The sequence below is a fragment of the Prionailurus bengalensis genome, chromosome C1 (genome assembly GCF_016509475.1).
Source record: "Prionailurus bengalensis isolate Pbe53 chromosome C1, Fcat_Pben_1.1_paternal_pri, whole genome shotgun sequence".
Lineage (NCBI taxonomy): Eukaryota > Metazoa > Chordata > Mammalia > Carnivora > Felidae > Prionailurus > Prionailurus bengalensis.
The window spans coordinates 6,845,423-6,867,521 of NC_057345.1; the positions used below are offsets into that span (position 1 = coordinate 6,845,423).

General features: G+C 47.2%; 1 protein-coding gene across 4 annotated transcripts in view; it reads right to left on the reverse strand.

Moving 5' to 3' along the window:
- The window catches only part of CLSTN1 (calsyntenin 1), an 87,149-nt gene that overhangs the window by 1,656 nt on the left and 63,394 nt on the right, over nt 1-22,099 (reverse strand). For 2 of the 4 annotated variants that reach the window (XM_043578486.1, XM_043578485.1), the window contains 11 exons: nt 20,760-21,008; nt 20,272-20,393; nt 9,727-9,889; nt 6,785-6,841; nt 5,181-5,335; nt 3,622-3,770; nt 3,089-3,315; nt 2,416-2,586; nt 1,930-2,075; nt 815-950; nt 271-455 (listed from right to left, as the gene is read on the reverse strand). In XM_043578486.1, the coding sequence (XP_043434421.1) occupies nt 271-455; nt 815-950; nt 1,930-2,075; nt 2,416-2,586; nt 3,089-3,315; nt 3,622-3,770; nt 5,181-5,335; nt 6,785-6,841; nt 9,727-9,889; nt 20,272-20,393; nt 20,760-21,008 (1,760 nt within the window). The remainder of the gene's footprint in view (nt 1-270; nt 456-814; nt 951-1,929; nt 2,076-2,415; nt 2,587-3,088; nt 3,316-3,621; nt 3,771-5,180; nt 5,336-6,784; nt 6,842-9,726; nt 9,890-20,271; nt 20,394-20,759; nt 21,009-22,099) is intronic. The other 2 variants (XM_043578488.1, XM_043578487.1) reach the window with 1 other exon arrangement.

Here is a 22,099-nt window from a genome sequence, read left to right on the forward strand (position 1 = left end):
CAAAGGGGAAACACGGCTCTGGTCACCACCCACGGCTGTCACGGGCAGGGAGCGCGTTTCTACCCTCGCTGGGCGGCACGAGCTTGAATGAGGCCTCTCTGTACCTCAGTTTACCCACCTGCACCTCACTGAGTTGTCACGTGGATCACGTGACATTCAAGCCACAGAAACGTGGAGATGCCACGGCCACGCTGCCTCTCTGGGGTGAGCCCAGCTTTGGGCCCGGCCGGTGGTGGTGTTCGGTTGCAGGGGCCACCGGCCCGCACCTACCTCCATGGGGTTCACGGTGATGGTCAGAGCGGAGTCATCCCAATCCATCTCGTTCTCCTTCCCGGTGTCCTGGTCCCGCATGGTTCGCTGATGAGCAGCCCGGATCCGGAAGACTCCCAGGATAATCATGAAAACCAAGAAGCTGACACACACCACAATGACAACAGTGGCGGTGCTGGGGACAACTGCGGAGGGAGGAGAGGGAACAGGGCTGTGGTGGTGTGACCCGCCCCAGAGGGCGGTAGTGCCCTTGGCCCTCATCCTCCGCAGACAGACGCACACACGCGCACACACACACTGACGCGGCATCTGACCCGGAAGAACTCGAAGAAACGTGAGGAGTCGCGGCACAGGTTTCAAGCCCAGGGCCGGCCACTTCCTGCCCTGTGGGGCTCCAGTCCCTCCCGGGCAGCGCGGAGTAAGAGAGGCAGGCCGGCCGTGGCTGTTCGGAGCCGGGGCCGGGCTCTCGGCGGGAGGCGGGAGGGTGTCCCCCCGCCCCCCCGGACCTGACCCAGCCGGCCCTGCTTCTTGCCCACGGCCCTACCTGCGAACGGGTGGGGGCTGGCCAGGTTGTGACCCGAGAGATCGACGAAGGCATGGCGCTCCGGGTGGACGAACTGCGGCTGGGCGGCCATGTGGCTGGCGTGCTCCATGGGGCCGGCCGTGTGAATGACGTTCACCTGCAGGGAGAAACACAGGCAGCCTGAACGGGTCCGACAGGCGGAAACGCGGTTCAGAAGCTAACAGGAGCAGCGCTACGCGCAGGGGTCCCTGGACCAGCCCTGGTGGGCAGAGGAGACAAGAACAGAAAAAAATCGAGGGTCGGCCCCTGGACGCCGTTGTAACTACCTGATATTTGCGCACATCCAAGAAACGTGGCACCGTCCTAATTCCTTTTTACTGTATTTCATAAAGGAATCTGTCCACAAAGGAACAGAAAAACCCCCACCACTGTCCCTCACCACAGGCCCATCTCCCTGCTTTTCCCCCAAACCACAGCGCATCAAAGAGCACAAATCCTCGCCATTTATTTCCCTTCAAATCCGCTACCCTTTGGCTCAAACAAGAGACTCATCGATTTCTCAGCACCGTGACTTCAGCGTTCTGCTGCTCTGAGGCCACCGTGCAGACACGCCAATTGCTGAGAATAACTTTGGGCCCATTTCTCCAGACCACAGAAGCCGTGAGGGACGACGGGGCTGCAGTCCGGGCCTGTGGAAGACTTCAGAGCAGGCGGAGCGCCCTGTGACCACCGTGCCCTGAGTCACCACTACCGGGCTCTGCAGACGGCACAGCAAGCCCCCCCCCCCCCCGCCCCCACGGCCAGCACTGCGTCTAGACCCCTCCCCCGGGGCCGGCAGTCTGCAAAGACTCTCTGGGTCCCTGGGAATTGCCCTTTGCAAAACTGCCAAATCTCAGCAAACAACCGTGCCCTACTCATGAGGTATTAACTGCCTCTAGCTCTTGACCACCTCCTTCCGAAGGCCCCGAAGGCCTCCGTGAAAGGGATGCACCGGACGCACCCCGGCCCACCCAAACCTGTGCGGGTCAGACCTGCAGCGGCCCCCAGACCGGGAAAGGCTGGCGCACCTGGGTTGTGGCCGAGCAGCTACCCAATCACCCACCGCCGGCCCTTCTCAGCGTGGGCCCGGCACGCACCTCCACCTGAAACTCGTTGCTGATGTAGCGGCCATTGAGCTCTGAGCAGACGAGCCTGAACTTGCGGTCAAGCAGGGACCTGGTGTGCCAGTTCCGATAGCGGAGGAGGCGCAGGACCTCCTCGTAGCTGGCCATGGTGTCCACGCCTGAGGGGAGGAGGTGAGAACATTGCCTGGTGGCTGGGGTCAAGGCCAGGGTCAGAGCAGGCTGGGGTCAGGCACAGGGGCAGCTGGACCACACGTGTGTGCACTCCGGCTTTCCAGTTGTGGGGAGAAATGCAAGCGTGTGGGCACATCTGTCCCTCTCCGGGGTGTGTGCCATCGTGCGCCTGACTTCCGCCCCCTTGTACGGACGGGAAGTAAGGCAGTGCCTGACTTCCCTTCCTGCCGGGACAGCATCGATCCTAGTGAGCCTCTCCTGTCCCGTGGCCTCCAGGACCCTCAGGGCCCAGAGATGACAGGAGGCGGGGCTGAGGCTCACGCTCACCTGTGAAGACCATGCCCAGGTCGGAGGCGCTCACCGCGATGCCCTTCTGCTGCAGGCGGGCCATGTCTACCTCCAGGCTCTCCTGTGCTGGGTTCAGTTCCTCCCCGTCCACGGTGACCTCGCAGGTATCCAGGTCATGCACGATCTCCTCGGACACGAGCGACTCTTGAACTGCAAGAACAGAACCGCAAATAGCAGAGGCCACGGAGCCCAAGGGGGCTGGTCACGCCGGTGGGCTGCTGGCGCTCCTCAAGCTCACAGAGCCCTTTGAAAAATCGATGACAGAGGCACAGGAGAGTCCCTTTCAAGAAACGGGGTGCTGGTCCCCAGACAGGCCCAGAACAGGGGCCACCCAGCAGGAGTAGCAGGTGCCCTGCAATCCGCTCAAATCTTCTCAGCCTCCCCTCAAGGGCATCTCAGATTCAGATGTCACGCCAGAGGAGGGGGAGAGTACTCTCCAGGTGGGTTTCCAAAGAGCATAATGAGCTCTAGCCCATGGGTCAGATGCTGACCCAAGAATAGCCTTAAAACATCCAAATCTCTCAAAATCCCAGAAAAAAAGAATTCAGTGAGAAAGTAGCAGCAGTGGGGTTTCAGCCGCGCCGCCACCCCCCCCCCCCAACTGGGTTTGAGCCAAGGTGAGGGCGACCATCGCAGGCAGAAGTGCCGTTACCTGTGGGGTCCTCGTCCCCGTCCCCTTCGGGCTCCACTTCTCTCGTGATGGTGCTGATGATCCGAAGCTCAGGGAAAAGGAAAACCCCCTCTGGGCTTTCAAATTCAGAAGCCGCTCGAGCAAAATGGTGGACCCCACTCAGGCTGATCTTGGGCTCCTCTGGCTGCAACACCATCACGTAACCATCCACCGGGGGCACCGAGATGCAAGGAGCTTCATTAAAACACCTGCCGACAAGGGACGGAGAAGGCGAGGGTCAGAGCTTCGAGAAGCGGTTTTGTAAGCTACACGCAATGGCACGTGGAGGTTCCAACAGGCAGGAATCCACAGCCCCTGGGGGGACAGAGGCCGCGGCCGTCTGGGAACGGGCCTCCAACACACCGATAAACACCATTCAAACCCTCTGGTAACCAGCGATGGCTCCCCGGTCTTTACAGACGGGAGGCTGGGTTGTCTTAAAAACCTCAACACACACGTTTTCTTCTCAAGAGTCACGACCAAAGGCAGATTTATAGTTAAAAATCAGCACGTACTTGACTGTGCTGGTGAGTTTGAGTCTCCGGATCCCAGGTGTGGGGAACTGCCGTGAGTTCAGGTAGGCGATGTGCTGCATGGCTTTATCCAGCTCCCCAACATCATCTCCCTCCAAGGTCAACGCCAACTGACTGGGGTTGGTATGGATCTGAAATCATACCAGACAGGGGCGAGAAAAACGGCTCTAATTGCAAGAAGCTGAAATCACAAACACGCTGGCAAAGAGGGCTAGCTGGGGATCGATCTGACTCGGTGACCTGGAGGGGAAAGGCGCACAGAATTGGCAGCGATGAGATCTTCTTCGGGGGTAAATTCCCAAGGAGCAAATGTATCTGTGATGTAAGAGATACAGGGGCCTGGCTGGCTTGGTTGGTGAAACGTGCAACTCTTCACCTTGGGGTCCTGAGTTTGAACCCCACGAATGGGTATAGCGATGCTTAAGAAACTTAAATCTTAGGGGCTCCTGGGTGGCTCAGTCGGTTGAGTGGTCTGACTCTTGATTTCAGCTCAGGTCATGATCTCACAGTTACTGAGTTTGAGCCCTGCACTGGGCTCTGCGCTGACAGTGTGGAGCCTGCTTGGGATTCTCTCTCTTTCTCTCTGCCCCTCTCCTGTTCATGCATGTGCTAAAATAAATAAACTTTAAATAAATGAACAAATAAATAAATAAATAAAATCTTAAAAAGAAAATATATATCTTTGGTCTCTGTCCCCAGTTTCTGGCACAGAGCCCTCTAAAATCCTGGAAACTTCCTGAGTGACAGAAGTACCTTTTCTCACGCGTAACAAGCCCTTTCCAAGCACACGAGCATCTATGTTATTGAACAGGCTCTGGGTGGCTGAGAGGGTTTCAGGATGGAGCCAGCTGCCACAGGAACCAGCCGTGTGACTACAGGGTTGGCACTTTCAGACCCGACCCTGACCTCTAGCCAATGACTTAACCAGCTGTGCCTAACGTAACAGAAGCTCCGGAAACACCCCTGAAGGACCCGGCGTGGGAGCTTCCAGTGTGGGGAGGGAGGCGCTCCTGGAGAGGATGGGGAAGCCCCATTCCCCCCTCCCCTGCCTTCTGCATCAACTCCATCTGGTTGTTCCGGAGCTGTATTCTTTAAAACAAACCAGCAGCGGTAAGTGAAGTGTTTTCTGGAGTTTTCCGAGTAGTTTAAGCAAATTACTGAAATCGAAAAGAGGGGGGATTATGGGGACCCCCGACTTTGTAGCCAAGTTGGACAGAAGCGTGCATAACCCGAGAGCCTGACACCTCCAACTGGCCTCCGCAGCGGGGGCAGCCTCGCGGGCCTGAGCCTCACACGTGGGGTCTGCGCGAAACTCCAGGCAGTCAGTGTCAGAAGCGAACTGAACTGTGGGACACCTGCAGGTGCCTGGAGAGCTATAGGTGCCTGGAGACCGGTGGGTGGAAAACCCCCACACATCTGCTGTCAGAGGTGTTGTGAGCAGAAGCAGGTCTGGACCGATCGCGGGTGGAGCCTCTGCCAACAGCCTGCACCCTTGTGCTCTAGGAGGCGGCGAGCGCCGCGCACGCGCACGCCCGCGTTACCTTCACGCCTCTGCCGTCCTCGGGGGCCTGCAGGTCCAGCCCTTCTTTGCAGGTGTACAGACAGTCAATCACCTTCTTATCTGCGAGTTTCCCAGAACGGACAGTCAGGCCAGCCAGATTACCCCGGAAAAACTGGGTCATGTGCAGGTCGCCACCTTAGGAACACGGGGGGACAAAGCGGGCAGTTACGCGTGCACCCCAGGGCCTCCTGCTTTGCTTCTCAATGCAGTGTTACCGGTGGTGGCGGCTTGATGGAGGGACATGCGGGTTAGTTCGTACCGAATCCTGTTAGCCTTGCCATCTAATGGAAGCGCAATGGAGAAATTAAGTCGTTTATGATCATGCATATGGCCTGGAGAAAAGAGGTGTTGGGGGGGGGTCCCTCACCCGAAGCCCAGAAGCAAGAGGTCCCACGAGTGTCCCCACACAACTGGCCGCTCCCCGGAAAGGGCGGCCTACGCTGCACCCATCAGCCTGGTGCACGGGTGACATTTTCCAGCAATGCCAGCCTTTTGGACCACTGCCTTCTCAATCAGCTGGGTCACGCTCTGGGTTGCCTTTTCTAACAGCACACTTGGGGATACCCACAAACTTGGGACTGAGCCCACAAGAATAGGCCTAGAAAGATAAAAGGGGTGCTTACTACCCTAGCCTGCACCTAAGAGGCCTCACATGCTATCTGGTTGAGCTCCATGGTGCCTGCCCCCAGGATAGCTGGGAACTGATGGTGTTATAAGGAAAAGAGAAACCCAGAAAGCGGTCCTCGTCACACTGTGGCCAAGAGCCAAAAAGCATGTGAAAAGAAGCTTACTCTCAGGGCACCTGGGTGGCTCGGTCAGTTAAATGTCTGACTCTTGATTTTGTCTTGGTTCATGGTCTCAAGGTTGGTGCATGGGTTCAAGCCCCATGTCGGGCTCTGCGCTGGCAGCCTGGAGCCTGCTTGGGATTCTTCCCCCCGCCCTCCCCCCCCCCCCCCCCCCCGCTCTCTCTCTGCCCTTCCTCGATCACGCCTACCTCCCTCCCAAAATGGAGTTTAAAAAAAAAAAAAAAAAAAAAAAAAAAGCAGCAGCAGCTTATTCTCGCAAAAGGACGGAGACCGATGCCCAGAGCATGTCTCATTCCTGATAAGGACGTCAGACACTGAGCCACCACCAGGGACTGCGATTTCTAAGAAACCTGCGTTTAAAATTTAGTATTGGTCAGGACAGAGTATCTAGAAACGAGCCTCTTCCTGTCTCATGGTTCAGCCACATGGGAACCAGGCGGTGGCCTCCCTGATGTGGCCTATGAGATTTTGGCAGGGAGCCTCATGCGGTGGGATCAGGGTAAAATTTGAGGTGGGCGGGGGGGGGGGGGTGTCCCCATCAGTGCAGAGCATTAATGAGTCATTTGCCCTCACTTCAACTGGAGTCAGAATGGGCAGAAAAGGGTAAATCCTGTGAAGCAGTGGTGGGGGGAGGGAGGGGCGCATAATGCAAAGCAGCAGCTCAGAAGGTGTCTGGGACCAAAATGCAACTCGGGCATTTCATGCGAAATGTGGAATGAATTGATGTCTTGTCTTTAAATGAAACACAAGAGTGAACCGTAGGGAAAGATCCAGCAACCTGCAGGGGCCATAGGCACAGGCTCGGTTTCATTGTCATTTTCAAATGCTGGATACTCTGCAGGAAAGCAAGACAAAGACAATAGAAAAGGACCAAGAGGTTAGGCTCTTCACATTGGAATTTGAAAATTAGTCTTGAAAAGCTGCCAAATATAAAACACAAAGGGAAGAATTCCCGCCTTGGCCTTGTCCCTCTCCGGGACATCTTCCCCCCAGAAGCAAGCTCGTACTGGATCACCTTTTCGGAAGTCCCCCGCCCCCTGCTTCTCTTCGTTCCTCCCTTGTCCCATCTTCCACGTCCACCTTGCCAGGACACAGACCAAATTCAAAATAAGGTGAACAAAAGCTTGTCCGTCGAACTCATGATCTCGGGCTGGTGCTACTGGGTGGGGCAGCGACGTGCCAGCCACCAATGATACCAAACCCCGGGCCCACGCACTTTTCTCCCAGAGAGGACATTTGTGCAGATGAACTGGGACAGCACAAGTATGCATCCAAAGCCTGGTGTGTGTACGGTATACACGGGAAAGTATGTAGTTTTTGAAAGCTCAAAATTTGTTCACTTTGGTCTAGATGTTAACCCCTAAGTAACAGAGATATAAAGGCGTTTTTATCCACTTTTTCTAAATAGGAAGGGAGAGTCAGAGGTTAAAAAACTCACCCAGATTGATAATCGGCAGTGGGTCTGGGGCCTCTAACCACTGACCTTCTCACAGGCCCCCCGGCTGGTGTCCTCACAGTAATGCCAGGTCAGGGAGGCACACAACCAGCAACCGAACACAGAATCTCTACTTTCTAGATCACATTGTGGGAGCACTCCATAACCCACGGCACGTCCCGTGCTACAGCAGCATGGGGGCACTGAGGGCCGGCCGGGCATGTGTGGCTGTGCTCCCACGATGCCCCCAGTTGCCTCCAGAACACCGTTAGGAATGACATTCCAGGGGTGCCTGGGTGGCTCAGTCAGTTAAGCGTACAAATTCTGCTCAGCTCATGATCTCAGGGTTCGTGAGTTCAAGCCCCACGTCGGGCTCTGGGCTGACAGTTCAGAGCCTGGAGACTGCTTCGGTTCTGTGTGTCTGTCTCTCTCTCTCTGCCCCTCCCCTGCTTGTTCTCGGTCTCTCAAAAATGAATACACGTTGAAAAAAAAAAAGGGAATGACATTTCAGCCAATGGGGGTGAGGCTGCTGCCCACAGCACAGGCTCTCCACCGTGAATTTGTATGAACTGTGGTTCCTCATCTGCTGAAGGAAGGAAGGAGACCTTCTTCCAGGTTAACGATATTTTACAAACCCTGTGTCTGGTTTGGGAATTTAGGCATGTTTTTCTGGCCGAGGATCTTGAGAAGCTGAGGTAGAAAGACGCTGTGGCACCAACAGGAACCGGGAGTCACTGCAGAACATGGGGCTTTATTTTAATTCAACAAGCAAAGCTCTCAGGTTTGCACTTGTATTTTTATTCTTATTTTTAAAACAACTCAAATTACTGTTTAATTTGGGAAGCAGCTCTGGACTGAAACGTTAAGACTTCACAACTAAAAAAATTCCTATTTCCCTGGTAATTTGCTCCTCATTCCTTGGTTTCAAGTTCCACTTTCTCATGGATGAACTGTCCCCGAAATTAAATCCGGGAATCAGCTGAAGAAATTCACTCTAAAATGCTACCTTAATCTTGTTAATTTACAAGGATCGGCAGAAAATTATGAAATTCAAATTCTCTAAAATTAAAGCAATGTTATTGTGGGCATTAGTCTATTTTGTATCTTTCTCACCTACCCCAAGATGAAATGTTTCCATAGGGAGAAAAAAATAATTCAAAAGGTCTGTTTAGCAGCGATGGCGACCCAGCCAAGTGTGACGGTTCACGTGAGGACAGACTGAGGGGTCCGTGATCTTGGACAGGAAAAATTATGTGCTTATTATTACTCCACTAACTTGTGAAGTTCAGCTTTTTCTTTGGGCCTAAACGTCGGCTCCAAAACACAGCGGCATTAGCCATCACGGCTATTTTCCCAGCATGCTGTGTTGCTGCAAATATCATAAAGCTCGTCACTATTTTCAAATTATAGCAGTTACTGAGCTTGCTGCTGAAGCTTTCTCTCCATCTGTCAATAAAGCAGCACAGGTATTACCATTTCAAAAGATCCACCTTTTAGTACTATGATAACTTTCTTCCAATGCCTTTGAAATCCTATGTATTGTATTTCACAGATTAAGAAGAAATTATCCCAGGAAGGGGTCCACATCAGACCACAGGCCCTAAATGCACCAACTTTATGGTTTCAAATCCAGATGCCATGATTAACCAGGCGGGGTGACCCTGGCTCTGAGCCTCAGTTCCTTTGGCTATAAAAGGGGATAAAAACTGCTCCTTCCCCACAGACTTACTGTTAAGGAAAGTAATGGACATGTGGCCCACCACTTAGAAAGTACAAATAAATGGTACTGTTGCTTCAGTGGTCATTGTCCTACCCCATCCCACTTCCGAGGACTCCCGTGGAGTCCTTTCAAGCACGGCCCTGTGGAGGGTGCTCCTGTTGGGTTATTTAGCACTAAACATTCTGGAAGAGTCCTCCGGGTCAAAGAACATTCCCAGTTTCGTGCCTGATGGTCCGCTGCGGCCTCTTTGCCTTTGTGAACTTTTCAGTGAACAGATTGATTTACAACAGTCCCTCAATGGCACTCTCCCTCCAAGTAATGCTTCCTCCCAGGTTCCCCGGGAAGGTGCCGTCTGCTGCAGTCCTGTAACAAACCGTAAGTGAGCGTCCCAGAGCATGGCATCAGCAGATGCCCAGAACGGCCACACCCAGGAGAAGGAACGGAAAGACGAAGGCAGCGAGGGTAAGGGGGTAAGACCCTGAGAAGAGCCTGCTTCCACCACCAAGGCCATGAGGCAGCAGGACTGAATTCCCGATGCCGAGCAGAGGGTGCCAATGGCCATTACCTTGCCAGCAAGCCCCAACCACGAGCTGGGTTTCAATCCTGGATGGATGAAGCGGGTAATCTTCGGTCACAGAGAAGGGCTCGTGAGAAACACCGTCCACATAGAGAGTCACGCTCGGGAGCTCCACGTTGAGGACGTAGTGATGCCACTCCTCATCACAGACCTGTGAGAGGCCAAGGGAAAAACCAGGGAATGAAAGGTCTACCTTCCCTCACATCCAGAGACAATGAAAGCAGTGCAACTGGGGACAGAGACCAAGTCACCCATACGGAATAATGGCTTCTGAAAAAGGAAAGGAATTTCTTAAAACTCTAATGATAAAATACATCTCACTCAACCACATCCCACCCAAAAGGGCCAAGGCAACACTATCGCCTCTAGGACGTTCCAGACCAGGGGGAGGTGCCCGTTCCTCATGTGACAGGGCCCAGTTCTCTTCTGCCAATAGTCTGACACCGGGAGATTCTTGTATCCGCAGGCTGGACAGCCCCCCACTGAGCGGGCTTAGCCTGTCAAGATCCACGCCTTTTCTGGATCAAAATGAAAATCACCTCCCATCTCAGAATAAGCCATGCCGTAACTCACATATTTTCTTTTTCAATTCAAAGGTGATGATCTAAATATAGGTGAGCATACAGCTCAGAGGGCGTGATAACTCAAACTGTGTTCCTTCCCCATCATGAATGAGCACCCCCGACCTCCACCCCCCCCCCCCCCACTGCCGAGGGAAAGTGCTGTCTGTCGGTAGCCTCCAAGGTCCGTTTGGTCTCGCACTCTCTGATCTTTGGCTTCAGAGGAAGAGGCAAGTACTTGAGAACAGAGACAGGCAGAGAAAGAGATGGAGTGGGATAATGTTTTTGTTTCTTAAAACATTTTTTTAAATGTTTATTCATTTTTGAGAGGAAGTGCGCACGCACGCGCACACACACAAAACACGAATGAGAGAGGGGCAGAGAGAGAGAGAAGGAGAAAAGAACCCGAAACAGGCTCCAGGCTCTGAGCTGTCGGCACAGAGCCCAATGCAGGCTCAAACTCATGAACCGTGAGATCAATGACCTGAGCCGAAGTTGGGATGCTCAACTGACTGGGTCACCCAGGCTCCCCGTGTTTTTAAAACTGTATTTCTAAATAAGCTTAACCAATTTACACATTCTAAAAAACTGAACCCATTAAAGTTAGACAGGAAACATCACAATAAATGAAGAAATTACCAAAGAATATCCGGCAGAGAAAAGTGGCTGCTCCTGAGTTTATTACAGAAAAAATCCAAACCTCTAACACTCAGCATACGCCTACTGCATATGCACAATATTTTTGTATGTATGTATATATTATGTGAAACCTTTTTAAATGAAGGAATTGCATGGCAAATCACTTTTGAGGCTGGTAATATCTTAATTTTAGCTTCTCTATTTAAGACAAGTTCTATAATAAAAGCTCCTTCAGAAAGCAAATTATATTTCATATATTTCACCTAGCTCTCAAAGTACGGCAGGTTTCTGGGAGTTTAGCAGAGTAACACCGTATTTGAAAGTCCATTTGGACTTTAGTCAAAAGTCCCTGAGAATATTGAGAAGACAGTAGTAGAATTGGCATAATTTTCTAATTTCCCTGAAAACTGGGTGATCAGGAGAGCAAAGCCCAAAGCTGTAGACAACACCCAAACACTCCTCAGTTCGGTGCCCGTGTGCACCCTGAGATACACGTAGTGGAGAAAAGCAATGGGGTTTCCAATCCAGAGGATATCATAGAGTGGTGAGGCCAAACTTACCGGTTGAGATGCCTTAACGACAGTAACAGAAGAGGGAGGCAGAGCCCTAAAACTAGAAAAAGGGTCATGCTATCCAACTCTCTCCTTTGAGAATGCAAAAAAAGTAACTGTATATAAAAATGAGGAGGAGGAAAAAGGATCACAGTTCAATCCCATATGAACTTTTCAAGAAAAAGAAAGCAAATGGACGGAATACTATTCCTTCAGACCCTGAAAGCATTACCTGAAAGATATTCCTGCAACAGACATGAAAACGATCATGTATTATCTCAGAACACTCCAATGATGTCAGGAAAGTGACACAAAACACAAAAGCACATAGATCAGGACCAGAGCAACTCAGACAAGAGCTGACGAATCAGGAATGACTTGGGTAAAAAGTGACAGGTAGAATACAGATAAAGAATAAGAAGGGTCCCCAGAAAAGAAAGAGCAAAGCAATGACGGGAGAGGGCTAAGAACTATAACACCAAAAACTTGCCTGAAGTACCAAACTGCTTTAAACTATATACTAACAAAGGGCATACCACATATCTGGGAAAACAGACCCAACAATCAAGACGTGCATAAAATTAATTAGCTTTAAAAAAGAAAAAGACACATCCTTTGGTCACCCAAACAAAAGAACCAAGTATCTTATAAGGGAAAGAAGATCAGATTGCCATCAGACTTCAGTAGCAATATCTTATGTCTGAAGACAATGGACAGAGAAATTTTCTGTTCTTGTAAATCTTTTTTTTTTTAATGCTTATTTTTGAGAGAGAGAGAGAGAGAGAGAGAGAGAAAGAGAGAAAAGGCAAGCGGGGGAGAGTCAGAGAGAGAGAGAGAGAGAGACACACACAGAATCTGAAGCAGGATCAAGCCTCTGGGCTGTCAGCAGAGTATGATGTGGGGCTCAAACCCACGGATCGCGGGATCATGACCTGAGCCAAGGTCGAAAGCTTAACCGAATGAGCCACCCAGGTGCCCCTGTTCTTATAAATCTTAAATATGAGCCAGAGATTTCATATCCAGCCAAACTGACTTCCACTATAAAAGCCACAGACAAACTATTAAACAAACATGAAAGAACTGAGGTTGTTCCCATGAATCTCTCCTCAGGACACATTCCCTACAACGCAGATGACAGAGACAGAATGCCACAGAACTTAAACATACCAGGAACATCCAAACCCAAGTCCAATAAAGCCTTTAGACCACACTACCAATTTACAGGCTCTAAAGAAGACAGTGGCATGTATGTTAGATGGAGTACAACAATGCAATCAGCCAAATCTAAACTATGGGAAACTCTGGGACAAAAAGCCTGATTTCTGTCATCAAATAAATTTCAGGAGAGAAGAGAAAAATCTACAGATTATAAAATAAACTCAAAAGGTATAGCAACCAATCACAGTCCCTTATTTGGATCCTGATTCAAATACAGGCTGTAAACATAAAAATACAGGGGTACCCGGGTGGCTCAGTCCATTAAGTGTCTGACTCTTGACTTCGGCTCAGGAGGACACCAGAGAATCCCTCTCTGTAGAGATAAAAAAAACTAAAATCTAGTTAGGCCAAAATCAATAACGTTATAACTGAGATGTAATCTCGAATGGATGCTGTGACAGTGAGGATGGATGAAGCAGAGCAGTGAATCAGTGACATAGAAGATAAAATTACAAAAAATAGCGAAGCTGAAAACAAGAAGGATACAAAGTCCAAAGATCACAATACAAGACTTAGAAAACTCAGCAACTCAAAAAGGAATAACATTCGTAACCTAGGAGTCACAGAAAATGAAGGGAGAGAAAAAGGGGCAGATGGTTTATGTGAGCAAATTATAGCTGAAAACTTCCCTAATCTGAGGAAGGACACAGACGTCCAGAAGCACAGAGAACTCCCATTAAATTCAACAAAAGCCAGCCATCACCAAGGCATATCATAGTCAGATTCACAAAATACACAGACAAGGAAAGAACCATGAAAGCAGCAAGGGAAAAAAAGTCCTTAACCTACAAGGGAAGACAAATAAGGCTGGCAGCCAATCTGTCCACAGAAACATGGCAGACCAGAAAAGAGTGGCAGAGTATATTCAACATGCTGAATGGAAAAAATATGCGGCCAAGAATTCTTTATCCAGCAAGGCTGTCACTCAGAATAGAAGGAAAGATAAAGAGCTTCCCAAACAAAAAATAAATAAAGGAGTTTGTGACCACTAAGCCAGCCCTGCAAGAAACTTTTAAGAAAAATAAAGAGCTTCCCAGACCAAAAATAAACAAATAAAGGAGTTTGTGACCACTAAACCAGCCCTGCAAGAAATTTTAAGGGGGACTCTTTGGAGAAAAAAACAAAACAAAAAAGACCAAAAGCAACAAAGACTAGAAAGGACCAGAGAACATCACCAGAAACCCCAACTCTACAGGCAACACAATGGTGCTAAATTCATATCTTTCAATAATCACTCTGAATGTAAATGGACTAAATGCCCCTATCAAAAGACACAGGGTATCAGAATGAATAAAAACACAAGATCCATCTATGTGCCGTCTATAAGAGACTCATTTTAGACCTAAAGACATCTGCAAATTGAAAATGAGGGGATGGAGAGGTGCCTGGGTGGCTCAGTTGGTTAAGTGTCCAACTTTGGCTTAGGTCATGATCTCAGTTTGTGAGTTCGAGCCCCGCATTGGGCTCTCTGCTGTCAGCACAGAGCCTACTTCAGATCCTCTGTCCCCCCTCTCTCTGCCCCTCCCTGCTTGCTCCCTCTCGCTCTCTCAAAATAAATAAACTTGAAAAAAAAAATTATGAAAGTGAGGGGATGGAGAACCATCTATCATGCTAATGGATGTCAAAAGAAACCCAGAATAGCCATACTTATATCAGACAAATTAAACTTTATTTTATTTATTGAGAAAAAAATTTTTAAATGTTTATTTTTAAGAGAGAGAGAGAGAGAGAGCGAGCCTGCGCGAGTTGGGGAGAGGCAGGGAGAGAGGGAGACACAGAATCCGAAGCAGGCTCTACGCTCTGAGCTGTCAGTGGGGCTTGAACACACGGACTGTGAGATCACGACCTGAGTTGAACCCGGACACTTAACCGACTGAGCCACCCGAGTGCCCCCAGACAAATTAAACTTTAAAACAAAGACTACAACGAGAGAAGGGCATTACATCATAATTAAGGGGCCTATCCACAAACAAGTCCTGACAATGGTAAATATTTATGCCCTCAACTTGAGAACACCCAAATATATAAATCAATAACAAACATAAAGAACCACATTGATAACAATACAATAACAGTAGGGAACTTTAATACCCCACTTACAGCAGCAGACAGATCACCTAAGCAGAAAATCAAGGAAACAACAGCTTTGAATGACACACTGGACCAGATGGACTTAACCGATATTTTCAGAACATTTCATCCTAAAGCAGCAGAATGCACATTCTTCTCGAGTGCACATGGAACATTCTCCAGAACAGATCACATACTGGGTCACAAATCAATCCTCAACAAGTATAAAAAGATCGAGATCATACCATGCATATTTTCAGACCACAATGCTATGAGCCTTGAAATCAACCACAAGAAAAAATTTGGAAAGACCACAAATACTTGGAGGTTAAAGAACATCCTACTTAAGAATGAATGGGTTAACCAGGAAACTAAAGAACTTAAAAAGTATATGGAAGCCAATGAAAATGAAAATACAACAGTCTAAAACCTCTGGGATGCAGCAAAGGCAGTCCTAAGAGGGAAGTATGTTGCAATTCAGGTCTTTCTAAAGAAGGAAGAAATGTCTCAAATACACAGCCTAAACTTACACCTAAAGGAGCTGGAAAAAGAACAGCAAATAAAGCCCAAAACCAGCAGAAGAAGGGAAATAATAAAGATTAGAGCAGAAATCAATGATATCGAGGGGCGCCTGGGTGTCCCAGTCAGTTAAGCGTCCACCTTCGGCTCAGTTCATGATCTCGCGGTTTGTGAGTTCAAGCCCCACGTCGGGCTCTGTGTTAACGGCTCGGAGCCTGGAGCCTGCTTCTGATTCTGTGTCTCCTTCTCTCTCCCCCTCCCCAACTCAAATTGTTTGCCTCTCTCCCTCAAAAATAAACATTAAAAAAAAAAAATCAGTGACATCGAAAAACAAAACAAAACAAAACAGGAGAACAGAGCAACAAAACCAGGAGCTGGTTCTGTGAGAGAATTAACAAAATCAATAAATCCCTGGCAAGATTTATAAAAAAGAAAAAGGACCCAAATAAATAAAATCACAAATGAAAGAGGAGACATCACAACCAACACCACAGAAATACAAACAATAATAAGAGAATATTATGAGTAACTCTATGTCAACAAACTGGGCAATTGAGAACAAATGGATAAATTCCTAGAAACATATAAACTACCAAAACTGAAATGCGAAGAAATAAAAATTTTGAACAGACCCATAACCAGTAAGAGAATTGAATCACTAATCAAAAATCTCTCAATGAACAAGAGTCCAGGGCTGGATGGCTTCCCAGGGAAATTCAAACATTTAAAGAAGAGTTAATACCTATTCTTTTGAAACTGTTCCAAAAAAGTAGAAATGGAAGAAAAACTTCCAAACTCATTCTAGGAGGCCAGTATTACATTGATTCCAAAACCAAAGACCCCACTAAAAAGGAGAATTATCAAACCAATTTCCCTCATGGATGCAAAAATTCTCAACAAGATACTAGCAAATCGAATCCAACAAAACATCAAAAGGATTATTCACCAAGATCAAGGGGGATTTATTCCTGGGCTGCAGGGGTGGTTCAATATCCCCAAATAAATCAACGTGATACACACATTAATGAAAGAAAGGATAAGAACCACATGGTCCTCTCAATAGATGCAGAAAATGCATTTGACAAAATACAGCATCCTTTCTTGATAAAAACCCTCAAGGAAGTAGGGATAGAAGTAACATACCTCAATATCATAAAGGCCATACACAAAAGACCCACAGCTAATATCCTCCTCAATGGGGAAAAACTGAGAGCTTTCCTCCTAAGGTCAGGAACAGGACAGGGATGGCCGCTGTCACCACTGTTGTTCAACACAATACTGGAAGTCCTGGCCTCAGCAATCAGACAACACAAAGAAATAAAAGGCATCCCAACTGGCAAGGAAGAAGTCAAACTTTCATTCTTCACAGACAACATGATACTCTACGTAGAAAACCCGAAAGATACCCCACCCTTGCAAAAAAACCCGGTAGAACTGATGCATGAATTCAGCAAAGTCGCAGGATATAAAATCAACATACAGAAATCTGTTGCATTTCTATACACCAATAAATGAAGCAGCAGAAAGAGAAATCAAGGAATCAAGCCCATTTACAACTGCACAAAAAACCATAAGATACTTAGGAATAAACCTAACCAAAGAGATAAAAGATCTGTCCTCTAAAAACTATAGAAGGCTGGGGTACCTGGGTGGCTCAGTCGGTTAAATGTCCGACTTCGGCATGGGTCATGATCTTATGGTTTGTGAGTTTGAGCCCCGCATCGGGCTCTGTGTTGACAGTTCAGAGACTGGAGCTTTCTTCGGATTCTGTGTGTGTGTGTGTGTGTGTGTGTGTGTGTCTAAAAAATAGATAGATAGATAGATAGATAGATAGATAGATAGATAGATAAAAGATTCTCTCTGCCCCTCTCTGCCCCTCTCCCCTGCTCACGCTCCCTCTCTAAAAGAAAAAAGCAAAAAACAACTACAGAATGCTTATGAAACAAACTGGCGAAGATACAAAGAAATGGGAAAACAATCCATGCTCATGGATTAGAAGAACAAATGTTCTTAAGATGTCTATACTACCCAAAGCAATCTATACATTCGGTACAATCCCTATCAAAAGAATACCAGCATTCTTCACAGAGCTAGAACAAACAATCCTAAAATTTGTATGGAACCAGAAAAGACCCTGAATAGCCCAAGTAATGTTGAAAAAGAAAACCGAAACTGGAGGCATCACAATTCCAGACTTGAAACTACATTACAAAGCTGTAATTAAGAGAGTATGGTACTGGCACAAAAACAGACACAGAGATCAGTGGAACAGACTAGAGAACCCAGACATGGATCCACAAATGTATGGCCAACTACTTTTCAATAAAGCAGGAGAGAATATCCAATGGAATAAAGACAGTCTCTTCAGCAAATGGTGTTGGGAAAACTGGACAGCGACATGCAGAAGAATGAACCTGGACCACTTCCTTACACCAGACACAAAAATAAACTCAAAATGGATCAAAGACCTAAATGTAAGATAGGAAACCATCAAAATCCTAGAGGAGTAAACATTAAAAAAAAAAAAAAAAAGTTAAAAAAATTTGGGAGGAGGGCTGGGTGGCTCGGTGGGTTAAGCGTCTAACTCTTGGTTTCGCCTCAGGTCACGATCTCTAGATTCATGAGATTGAGCCCCATGTCAGGCTCTGTGCTGCTGGAACAGAGTCTGCTTGGGGTTCTCTTTCTCTTTCTCTTTCTCTTTCTCTCTCTCTCTCTCTCTCCCCTTCTGCCCCTCTCCCACCCACCTGTTTTCTGTCTCAAAATAAATAAATAAACACTTTTTTTTTAAAGTTTAAAAAGAAACAGGCAGCAACCTCTTTGACCTAGGCCACAGCAACTTCTTACTAGACATGTCTCTAGAAGCAAGGGAAACAAAAGCAAAAATGAACTACTGGGACCTCATCAAGATAAAAAGCTGCACAGTGAAGGAAACAACAAACCTACAGAACAAGGGAAGATCTTTGCAAATGACATATCAGATAAAGGGCTACTATCTAAAATCTATAAAGAACTTATCAAACTCAACACCCAAAAAACAAATAATCCATTGAAGAAATGGGCAGAAAACACAAAAAGACACTTTTCCAAAGAAGACACCCAAATAGTTAATACACACATGAAAAGATGCTCAACATCACTCATCACCAGGGAAATACAAATCAAAACCATAATGAGATACCACCTCACACCTGTAAGAATGGCTAAAATTAACAACTCAGGAAAGACGTTGACGAGGATGTGGAGAAAAGAGAACACTTTTGCACTGTTGGTGGAATGCAAACTGGGGCCGCCACTCTGGAAAACAGTATGGAGGTTCCCCAAAAAATTAAAAATAGAATTACCCTATGACCCAGCAACTGCCACTACTGGGTATTTATCCAAAGGATACAAAAACACTGATTCAAAGGTACACATGCATCCCAATGTTTATAGCAGCACTATCAACAATAGGCAAATTATGGAGAGAGCCCAAATGTCCATCAACCGATGAATGGATGAAGAAAGGTGGTTTATATACACAATGGAATATCACTCAGCAATCAAAAAGAAAGAAGTCAGAGAAAGTTATGTGAAAGAAGTCAGAGAAAGACAAGTATCATAGGATTTCACTAGTATTTGGAATTTAAAGAACAGGACAGATGAACATAGGGGAAAGGAAGGAAAAATAAGATAAAAACAGAGAGGGAGTCAAACCATAAGAGACTTAAATACAGAGAACAAACTGAGGGTTGCTGGAGGGGAGGAGGGTGGGGCGATGGGCATTAAGGAGGGCACTTGTTGGGATGAGCACTGGTGTTCTATGTAAGTGACGGATCACTAAATCCTACTCCTGAAACCATTATTACATTATACGTTAACTAATGTGAATTAAAAAAAAAAATTCTCTCCCTCTCCCTCCGCCCCTTGTGCACACGCTCTCTTGCTTTCTAATATAAAAAAAGAAAAGAAACGATCTGCTGTGATTTTAAAGGAAAGGTTTCCTCAGTTTACAGCGCCCCCTTGTTTCCTGAAATGCACCAATTGTTTTTCACGTGATACTTGCTTTTTATCACAGAAACTATTGGGAAAGCAGCTTTGCAAAAGATATGCTATCATCAAAAGGGATGTAACGTGACCTAATGGTGACACTGTAAACTCCCTCAAGCTGGTAGTTTGTGTGGTTTCTGAAAGATGTCAAGATTGCTGGCTCTCTGACAGTCTAAAATATCCCACGGCACCCCTAAATCTGCTGAAGCAACCCGGGGGCTCCTTGGCACAATTTGGGAGGCAAGGCTTTAAATAATGAATAAACAAATACAAGGGTCTCAATCCCAATTTTTCATCAAGTGCTGCAAATTTCAATAAACTACAACACAGTATTTTGAATAAAGCATATAATTTCTTTATATTAATACTGGATGTGTCAAATACAAACGTATAAAATGAAAAACGTAGGCTTTCAGAGGAAAGGAGTTCAAAGGATTTATTTGCTATCCTATAACCCACAAGTAATATAATAAGGTTGTTTTTAAACGTCATCAGAAAAAACTAAATATGTACATTAAGACTATAGGTACTCGGGGCGCCTGGGTGGCTCAACCGGTTAAGCGTCCGACTTCGGCTCAGGTCATGATCTCGCGGTCCGTGAGTTCTAGCCCCGAGTCGGGCTCTGTGCTGACAGCTCAGAGCCTGGAGCCTGTTTCGGATTCTGTGTCTCCCTCTCACTGTGACCCTCCCCCGTTCATGCTCTGTCTCTCTCTGTCTCAAAAATAAATGTTTAAAAAATAAAAAAATAAAAATAAGAAAAAAGACTATAGTTACTGTAACAGAACTGTGCCCAAAGTGTCTACATACATTGCAAAAATTTTTTTATATTTTTATATTTATTCATAAATATAAATATACACTGCCCATAAATAGCTGGCCCTGTATGAAGCTGCAATACCTAGTTATACTCTCTGAAAGGTCATAAACCCGTGAGTTTTCCAGGCACTGACCTGATTCAATTTCCAGTGGAATTCTGCAGGTTTGTATTTCTTCTCTTCTGAAGGATCCTGACGGAGGAGGAAAGTGAGGCGGCAGCCGTGGACGTAGAGTGAATAATGGTGCCGGTTCATGTCTGCCGAGAGAAATCCTCCTGGTAAGCTGCCAACTTAATACCCAAAGGAGAAATAAAAGCTATTTCCTTAATGGATTTTGAAGACACGGTTCTATCATTTATCTGCATAAATGAACTCTCTAGTCGGGCCAAGGCAGGGTTTAGAAACAGATACACTTGGGTTTTACTGAGAAGTGGGGCCCAACTCACGGAGTAAAACTAACCACCAAACGGCAGTACAGTATCTTGAGGACGGAGAGCCCTAGCATAGAACACAGAAAAATGCGTGTCACCAGGAGCCTTTCGGGGAAGAATAGGGGGTCTTGCTTCCAGCGACCACCGCGGCGGCCACTCAAGTACGACGCCCTGACTGCAAGATTAACCTACCTGTTTTGTCTGAACTACAGAGAATGGTCTCCTTCTTCCTGCCAAAAGGCCCATGCCTCATCCACACAGAAATCGTAAAAGGCTCTTTCGGGTTGACAGAAACGACACCATCTGGGATCCTCACTGCTTGGGTGCCGTTGAACTCGAAGACCTGGTCACTGTCGTGGCCGTTGTCAGTGGGGAGGCCGACAGTCCAGTTCAAGGACCCACTTGGGGACGGGAGCAGCTCGGTGGTGCCAGACGCAGCGCCTAAGCCGACACGGTAACACTTAATACGCACAACGCGAAGGACTCGGAAGGTAGAAGAGTCTCGAGGCCACACTAAGGGCAACATCCTATCTTCCGGTTACACAATTTGCTAGCTTCTGCTTATGTTCCTTAAAAATAAGGGTTTTTATATTTTTTTAATCATAAATAATAACTGTGGATATTTGTGCTTAAAGGAAAAAAGGGGGTGCCTGCGTGGCTCAGTTGGTTGAGCATCCAGCTCTTGATTTCAGTTCATGATCCCATGGTTCATGAGATCGAGCCCTGCACTGGGCTCTGCACGGAGAGCATGGAGCCTGCTCGGAATTCTCTCTCTCCCTCTCTCTGCCCTTCCCCCTCTTGTTCTCTCTGCCTCAAAAAAAAAAAACAACAACAAACTTTAAAGAAAGGATAAAAGGAAGAAAGCATTACTTGTAATCCCACCCAAATATATCCACTATTTAAAAAAAAAATTTTTTTAAGTTGGCTTTCTACCCAGCGTGGAGCCCAACATGGGGCTTGAACTCACAACCCTGAGATCGAGACCTGAACAGATATCAAGAGCAGGATGCCCAACCAACTGAGGCATCCAGGCACCCCCCAAATGTATCCACTATTAACACCTGGGTGTAAACACTTCCAGTCTTTTCTCTACGAATATACACATTATAAAAAATAGAGCCCTACGATGTATAAAGGTACACACATTCCCATTAATATTTTTCTATAGCATATTTTTAAATGTCTGAGCATTTCACTGCACCGATATACTGTGACTTATTTAACTGATCTCCTTGGCAAACACTGAGACTGTCCCCACTCTTTTCTATGACAAACCCTGCCTTCACGAGGACCTCTGTGTGATCCACGATTATTCCCTTAGCATCAATTCCTAGAAATGGAATCAGTGAACCAAGGAACATGAAAAAAATCTCCAGCTGTCGTTACACACTGCCAAGCTCATTTTTCTTTTAAATGTGCCCACGGAAGAAGACTTTGGGAGCTCTCCCCGTCACCTGGTCCTCTGTTCCTAGGAGCAGCATGACCTCACATACGACCTCGGTCAAATGCCAGTGCCTGCCCCTTTCTTCCTA